Source organism: Nerophis ophidion, linkage group LG08, assembly GCF_033978795.1.
Source record: "Nerophis ophidion isolate RoL-2023_Sa linkage group LG08, RoL_Noph_v1.0, whole genome shotgun sequence".
Taxonomy (NCBI): Eukaryota; Metazoa; Chordata; class Actinopteri; order Syngnathiformes; family Syngnathidae; genus Nerophis; species Nerophis ophidion.
The window spans coordinates 44,511,484-44,520,640 of record NC_084618.1 but is presented as its reverse complement, the minus strand read 5'-3'; the positions used below and the strand labels follow the sequence as shown (position 1 = coordinate 44,520,640).

The window sequence follows — 9,157 nt, the reverse complement described above, 5'->3', positions numbered from 1 at the left end:
GGTCACATTTTCAGTAGACCCATAATAAATCCATAAAAGAACCAAACTTCATGAATCTTTTTTGCGACCAACAAGTATGTGCTCCAATCACTCTATCACACCAAAAAAAGAATTGTAGAAATTATTGGAAACTCAAGACAGTCATGACAAGCCAAAACAAAGGCCCTCATGTATGTACAAAAACCTGACGTACGCACGTTTTCAGAGCAAAGTCGAGATGTATCAAAACTGACGTTGACGTGGAAATGTGTGTTGCCTCACGACAACTCCATAGCTGCCGTGCGCACATTTCTACAGGCTGTGGACACTTTAGCTACACACAGAAACAGGTCACATTAGAAGATATGCCAACTTTTACTCCGCGGGGTGATTGATGTGCCCGTCAGAGACATGTGAACCTCCATCCTTTGAATATTAGGAGAAGGCAGAACTCTGGAAAATGGTTCAGCAAAAAAATCATCACGAGCTAATGAATGTAGGCTTGCATCTAACAGATATGAACTGCTAATCAGTATTGACAGTCATAATCTGAATATATTCATATATTACATTTATTATTCACAAGTGCTGGTACTGGACATTTCAGGAAGGAGAAGGGTTTAAGGTTTCATTTCAAAAGTGGTTACAGTATTTCAGTTTGCAGGATATTTTCAAATGTCTGACAAAAAATGTCTGTGGTCAATTTGTAGAACTGGAGTTTCCTTTTCGGTCCATAAGAAGCCCCAATCTCCAAGTCTAGAAAGGAATGTCGTAAAAATACATGAAACAGTACAAAGAGTATTACACCAAATAAATAATTGAAGTTGGCTAGGAGATATAAAAGGTGACAATTTTTTTTAGGAAAAAAAGTATTTGTTAGAAAAATAGAGATGACATTACCGTGGGGGAAATAATGATTTGATCCATGCTTGTATGATTTATGCGTGTAAATAGCTACATACAGGCACGTTGAAAGGAGAATCTTGTACGTGCATATATTTCATCCATCCATTTTTTCTACCGCTTGTCCCTCTTGGAGTCGCGGGGTACATGCATTAACAAAAAAAGAAGAAAAAAAAGTAGGTTGTTTACAATTTCTGCCAATTGAAAGATGGCCACTCTTTCATACATTTTAAATAATGCCACTCCATGGTTAAATGTCCAAAATATCAGAGAGAGTCACTAAAAAAGGTCCCTCCAAAGAATGCCAGCCATTTTCACGCACATATTCTACAACCCAAAAGCATCATGTGACAAATACTGCATCGGTTAGGCAAGAGGTGCACGGTGAGTTTTGTACTGACATTCAAAGATGAAGTCATCTTCTACACCATTTCTGTTTTCACACAATACTGACAACTTGAACTTTTTGTTTGATCCCAGTGCAGATATATATAGTCAGGAAACAAACCAAAATGGACTTATGTACAGCATTAAGCAGTCAAATGTATTTTGTAATTGTTTTTTCCAGCAACGCAAACCAACTCCAACACTTTTAAATGATTGTCACCATTTTATAAAAATGGTATTGCAAAGCATACAACGGTACCTCCACTTAAGATAATTACCAGCTGATTGTTATGTTACGGGCAAAAGTGAAGAGCTTTGGCGTACCAAACTCTCATAAAACTAGTTGTTTGTAGTACATTGTATTGTATTGTTTTTATATACAGTATTTCATTTTTTAAAAGTGTGTTTTTCATGTTAAAGTGTGCTGTTTTGGGGGGAGAGAACACCAGGCAAATTTATTTTTAATTCATTTCAATGAGTTCTGTTGATTTGAGATGCGAGCTTGGTCATAGAACATATTGAGCTCATAAATTGAGGTACGACTGTACATGTTTTATTGTCTGAAGAATATTCAGTGTATTTTATTCAGGTGGAAGTGTGTACTGTATTGCCCAAGAGTGTTTTGTCCAATAACAGTTCAGAGATTGCACTTCAAGGGGAACTACACTTTTTGGGGGAATTTTGCTTATTGTTCACAATCTTTATGAAAGACATGACGACGGATAGATTTTCTTTTAATGCATTCTAAATATTAAATAAAGGCAAACAAAAGCTGTTAAATTTTGCCTATAGAGACCCTAAAAACACCTAAACACCTCCATTAGGGTTTAAATATACAGGATGTAAGTATATATGTAATGTAGTAAAAGGCACATTTATAATAAGATTTAATATTTACCTATTGTGATCATTTTAAGCACACTTCATTTTAAAAACGCACCATGTTTGCTTTTTTTTTCTTTGTGACTGACTCACTGCAGACTTTATGAGAGCCAACAAACATAACACAACATCACTTACTGTACAGTATCTTCTGTCATTAGAATGCCGGATGCTAAGATGCTCCTATATTCCAATTTAGATGAAAAATGACGAAGAATCCTCACAAAGAAATGGGAAAGGGACCAAGCGCCCTTTGTGTGGTTCTTCCCAGTTCCAGGTCTTATATGGCTGTCAAAGTGCCCCAATTTGTCAGATTATATCCTCAGCCATCTACTTTTCAAGTGAAAGGCACGCTTTATGATCTAGAATAAACTTACAGGAAGTAGGGAAGCGAGGAAACAGCAGACCACTGTATGATGTAAACATAGGGACACACAGAAGTGATCACGTTGCTGCTATATATAGTTCATCTGCGTTAGCTCTTATAATAACAATATCACTAAAACCTGGTTAATGTTCAAGTCACACATGTAAATGGAGTATTGTTGGCACTTTTTGAATGGTTATTTATTGGATTTTATGGACGAAATAATGGAGCTCCCATTGGCTTTCATTTACAAATCCTGTTTCCTTATGAGTTGGGAAATTGTGTTAGATGTAAATGTAAACGGAATACAATGATTTGCAAATCATTTTCAACCCATATTCAGTTGAATGCACTACAAAGACAAGATATTTGATTTTTGCAAATAATAGTTAACTTTGAATTTCATGGCTGCAAAGTAGTTGGGAAAGGGCGAGTTCATCACTGTGTTACATCACCTTTTTTTTTAACAACACTCAATAAACTGGGAACTGAGGAAACTAATTGTTGAAGCTTTGAAAGTGGAATTCTTTCCCATTCTTGTTTTATGTCGAGCTTCAGTCGTTCAACAGTCTGGGGTCTCCGCTGTCGTATTTTTACGCTTCATAATGCGCCACACGTTTTCGATGGGAGACAGTTCTGGACTGCAGGCGGGCCAGGAAAGTACCCGCACTCTTTTTTTTAAATAACTAACACACCCCCATACCATCACAGATGCTGGCTCTTGAACTTTGCGTCTATAACAATCTGGATGGTTATTTTCCTCTTTGTTCCGGAGGACTCCACGTCCACAGTTTCCAAATATAATTGGAAATGTGGACTCGTCAGACCACAGGACACTTTTTCACTTTGCATCAGTCCATCTTAGATGAGCTCAGGCCCAGCGAAGCGGGCGGCGTTTCTGGGTGCTGCTGATGAATGGGTTTGGCTTTGCATAGTAGAGTTTTAACTTGCACTTACAGATGTAGCGACCAACTGTAGTTACTGTCAGTGGTTTTATGAAGTGCTCCTGAGCCCATGTGGTGATATCCTTTACACACTCATGTTGGTTTTTGATGCAGTACCGCTTGAGGGATCAAAGGTCTGTAATATCATCGTTTACGTGCAGTGATTTGTCCAGATTCTCTGAACCTTTTGATGATTTTACGGACCGTGGATGGTAAAATCCCTAAATTCCTTGCAATAGCTGTTCGACAATTTGCTTACAAAGTGGTGACCCTCGCCCCATCCTTGTTTGTGAATTACTTAGCATTTCATGGAAGCTGCTTTTATACCCAATCATAGCATCCACCTGTTCCCAATTAGCCTGCACACCTGTAGGATGTTCCAAATAAGTTTTTGATGAGCATTTTTCAACTTTATCAGAATTTATTGCCACCTTTCCCAACTTCTTTGTCATGTGTTACTGGAATCAAATTCTAAAGTTAATGATTATTTGCAAAAAAAAAAAAAAATAAAGTTTATCAGTTTGAACATCAAATATGTTGTCTTTGTAGCATATTCAACTGAATATGGGTTGAAAATGATTTGTAACTCATTGTATTCCTTTTATATTTACATCGAACACAATTTCCCAACTCATATGGAAACAGGGTTTGTATGTTTATTTAATATTTAGAATACATTAAAAAAAAATACATCCGTCGTTATGTCTTTCATAATGATTGTGAACTTCCCCAAAAATTATAGTTCTCCGTTAAAGTAAAAAGATGATGATTATTGTCGAGCAAAAAAAGTAGTTTTGAATGCAGGAAGCATTTTTCATAAATACCAGAAAATAAACAGAAGCTGGCTAACGATAAAGTTGTGGCGATTCAAATCAGGATTGTTGTAGTGTTGGCGTCAGTCTGTGTTCCATTGAGTACCTTTCTGTCTGTTTTTTGGTAAAGCTTCAGTGAATTCATGTGGTTTGTTTTGTAAATTGACCTTTTAGCCCCTAAGTATCCCACTAACCAGGCTCTGGCTATATTAACGTACGTATATTGGGCCGATTACATCTAATCCTGTGGATGATTGACGGATTGAACAGCCAATTAAAGTGTGACAACACTAAATCGGCTGGTTGATTGGTAGACTTTTGTTAAAGAAACAAGGAACCATTCTGACTCTCACTAACCGATTTATAGAACTGCCCAATTGTCAGTGCATGTGTTGCAAATTCCTGCTGTGCTGCTAAGCGGGACTTTTCCGTTCAAAACTTGGAAACAAACCTTTTTTGCAGCAAATTCCTAAAAACACGAGAGAACTTGGACCACTGTAAAGACATTTGCAGTTCCTTACATTGACCTTTTAACCTTGCTACCACACACAGAACACTACAGTCCGAACTTGTGATTTACAGGACTGAGGCACTTCTTTTGGCAGTTAATTTTTGTAAGTTTTGTCATGTGATTCAGGCAATTAAATTGTTGCTGTGATTTGTTTTACTTCAGATGCAGTTAGTAGTCATTTGTTGTACTTCTTCAGTTGTACTAGTGGTGTTCCTCAAGTTTCCATTTTAGGTCCTGTCTTTTTCATCATTTGGCCTGGTCTAGCTTTATGGCAATGTGGCCCCCAAAATAATACGACTGTATTTGTGTACAAAATATTACAAAAATACCAACATATGTGTATTTAAAGTGTTTGGAAAGCGAAATTATATGAAAAAACAAAACAAAACAAAACAGAGTACCATATTTTTCGGATTATAAGGCGCACTTGAAATCTTTTCATTTTCCCAAAAAACGACCTATGTATTAATTCTGGTTGTGCTTACAAGACCTGAACGAATTTTATTCGGTACATGGTGTAATGATAAGTGTGACCAGTAGGTGGATGTCACACATAAGAGATACATGGGTTGACGCTAGCAAGTAAAGGCAAGTAAGAGAAACCAAAACTTTAATGTTGTATAGAACGTTACACACAGCGCTCAAAAATCAGTCAAAATGTTGTAGTACAACTTTGGTAAGCTACGAAACCGCACCATTGATGGATTGTCGGAGCATTACGGTTTCCCTAGTCAGACGTACTCTGCTTCAACATAAGGGTATTATGGTGTGTGTGTATAGGGACTGCAAAATTGGACCTATTAGGAGACATACTATCTGGCGTTTTGGTTTGCATGGTATGCATATCCAACTTTTCTTACTTATTGGTTCCTGCTAATGTGTATTTGGGATCCGCATAAGTCCTGAAAAATAGCGTGCGTCTGTCACTATAGTCCATTGTCAACAAGCTCCTTCTTTGTCCTCTATCTTCTTTTTGTGGGGCATTAATACTCTGATGTTGCCATTTTTTAATATAAAGTACCATACAGTTCTAACTCATATCTGTCAGTGGACCCTCTATGAAAGCTCTAAAAACTACCGCTACAACAAAGATGACGGGGAGAAGACGCTGTCGAAGTGGAGCCAAGTAAATAAGACCGCCCGCAAAACGGCGCATCCTGAAGCGACGGTCAGAAAGACAACTTGAAGATGGTCTGTTGGAGCCTATTTATATTATTTATTCAATAATTGTTTTGACAATGGAATCGAATCATGCCAATGATGATATTGATGGATTATTGGATTTTTCAGATAAATTATATTGACTGAATGTTTTCAGCTGCTCACGCTCCTCCTGGTGGGCAACGTCCTCCTCCTATAATTAGGAAGACAGCAGAGCTGGGCGCTGCCTTTGTCTGTCTGTCATATTGAAGGAGTGAGGAGTGATATTGTTTGTTTACCACTAAATAAGTTTATTTGTATTATATATAAAGTCAACCACGGTGATTATTTTTTGTTTTTTGAAAATAAATGATCAACATTTTGAATCTGGATGTATCTCCGCGAGTGCTTATTAGGAATTTAGTGCGTCATAAACTTCCTCCTCAAGGCTACTCTGCAATCTTTATTTTTATTTTTTCGAACCCTTTTTGGAACGACAAAGTAGCCGCTATGTAAAACATAATCTATGCAACATTTTGACCAAAGAACTACCATTACATGTTATGTAGACCACAAGAAAATACATCTGAATAGACTCGCTTATCGGCAGTGCGTCTTCTAATCCGGTGCGCCCTATGGTCCGAAAAATACAATACTTCAATTGTAAGCATGAAAAGCAAGCTTATTTAGTTATGGCAAGTAACCACCAATGATGTCACCCGGATTCAGAGCTAAGAAGAAAAGGGAAGCTTCAAATTTTTATAATTAGAGATGTGGATGGATAAAAGTAATTTAAATTTTTAAAGTGTGGTTTTTGATTATTTTAGGTTATCAGTAGATACTTTGGTGAACCGTTGTTTAAAAAAAAGAAAGTCAAATTGGGCAGTTGAATAAATCGGGAAGTGACAACGACAAAACGGTCTTTAAAGACTCGATAGTGTCAAAAAGCAAATTAACCTGTGTATGCACGTTTCCATGCACATCTTTCAAATTGCAAATCTTAACATTGGGAAAACTTGCTCAAAATATTTAATTCAAAATTGAATTGTTAGGACTCAAACTATGTCCTAAATTATTGACACCTGTTTCAGTCCATTCACACGTAGAACTTAGACACGTTCTTAGATAAACACGTCTGCTTCTGGGTAGTCCATCCATCCATTTTCTACTGCTTATTCCCTTTGGGGTCGCGGGGGGAGCTGGTGCCTATCTCAGCTACAATCGGGCGGAAGGCGGGGTACACCCTGGACCAGTCGCCACCTCATCGCAGGGCCAACACAGATAGACAGACAACATTCACACTCACATTCACACACTAGGGACCAAAGTGTAGTGCCAATCAACCTATCCCCAGGTGCATGTCTTTGGAGGTGGGAGGAAGCCGGAGTACTCGGAGGGAACCTACGCAGTCACGGGGAGAACATGCAAACTCCACACAGAAATATCCCGAGCCCGGGATTGAACCCAGGACTACTCAGGATCTTCGTATTGTGAGGCAGACGCACCAACCCCTCTGCCACCGTGCTTCCCCCTTCTGGGTAGTTTCAGGGGGGAAAAAATCCCGTAATAAGAAGAGATTAAAATATTCTATTAACTATTGTTATTTTGACTAATATTGCAGCAATACAGCCAGGGCCTGGTTGCAGGGGTGTTTGGGGTTGAAAAGGTAAAAAGCTGATGTGTAAGCTTTGGATAGTTAACAACATTGCATTGTTTCTGCATTCACCAGTGCTCCAGGTGAAGGTCCATAGCGGAGTTCAAGTTAATATCGCTGACATCCAGGAACTCTGTGTTGAAAATGCTGGGCATACTTGGCGTTGGAACATTCAAGGCCGGGTTTGAAGTGGGCTGAGTGAGGTCCAGCCACTCCATCGTCTCCCACGGCGTCTCACTGAATGCCATACTGACCATCCCCTGCACCTCAGGGAGAGCAGACACCTTGCTGAGGGGCGAGAGAGGTGTGTCCACCGGATCTCTGTTTGTCCCAACCTTGTCCTGCTGGGGATGGTGAGAGTGACATTGGTAGTCATGAGGGCCGCTGTAATCTTGGCTGTCTCTGTTGCCGCCATCTTCTTGCTGCCCGCCGTCTGTGGCCGTTTTAAGAGCGGCGCCTTCCCCGCCCCTGCTCATCGGACCCAGCAAAGTCTCCAGGTGGTCGTAATGAAGCGGTGTGGGTGCCTGGTGCTCGTAGTGGCGGTGGAACCTCGGAAGGAGCAGGCTGGGGTACCCTGGGAAGACAGTAATGTGAGGCAGGGCTTTGGTTACTGAGGACTGGTCCTTCTCTTTGCTTACGTTAGTTGTCATCTCTTGAAGAGAGAGAAGAAATGATGGAAGATTACAAAAAGTGGACGTTTTTTGTTACCGAAATCTGATGCACTTGGGGTATATTTATAGGTATATTGTCAATACGTGGACTTTGGGGTTTGTTTTCCCGGAATGCAAAGGAAAGTTGGAGCGGGCAAGGCGTGAAGGTAAGGACATATTTATTTATTACTACAAAAAAGGAACAAAAGGCGCGCACAAGGCGGAAGTACAAAAACTTGGTCAATGACACAAAAACTTGCACAAAGGCAGAAACTATGAACATGAAACAAAACTTGTTAACTGGGACATGGAAAAACAAAACTTACGTGGCATGGCAAGAAGCACAAATATGAACATGCATGAGTATCAGAAGGAGCATGGCATGAAGTGAGCAGAGGTAATGTCGTCAGGCTGACTTCCTGGCAACTATCGGTTTAAATAATAGTGACATGATTAGTGAAAACAGGTGCGTGACTCAAAATATGAAACAGGTGAAACTAATGGTTGCTATGGTGACAAAACAAGACAGTGAAAAAGCAGGAACTGAGTGTCCAAAAACCAAACAGAACATGACTTAAACAAAACATGATAACAGACATGACATATACACATATATATATATATATATATATATATATATATATATATATATATATATATATATATATATATATATATATATATATATATATATATATATATATATATATACACATACATATATATTAGGGCTGTCAAATGATGGCCATGTAAAATAATGTGGCAGATCACATAAAGTTACTTGGCAGGGCAGATCTGGCTCCCAGTTCTTGTTCTTGAGTTTGGCACCTGTGCCATACTGCTTTGTTTGATACAATTTTATAGCACATGAAAGTACAACTACCATAACAAACACGTTAAATGAAATGTCTTTGAAAAGCATATTCGT

At 38.8% G+C, this 9,157-nt stretch overlaps 1 protein-coding gene across 2 annotated transcripts in view; it reads right to left on the bottom strand.

Moving 5' to 3' along the window:
* Nucleotides 1-545: 545 nt before the first annotated feature.
* The window catches only part of myocd (myocardin), a 79,420-nt gene continuing 70,808 nt past the window's right edge, over nucleotides 546-9,157 (bottom strand). For both annotated transcript variants that reach the window (XM_061908640.1, XM_061908641.1), the window contains one exon: nucleotides 546-8,153. In XM_061908640.1, the coding sequence (XP_061764624.1) occupies nucleotides 7,648-8,153 (506 nt within the window). In that variant the 3' untranslated portion in view covers nucleotides 546-7,647. The remainder of the gene's footprint in view (nucleotides 8,154-9,157) is intronic.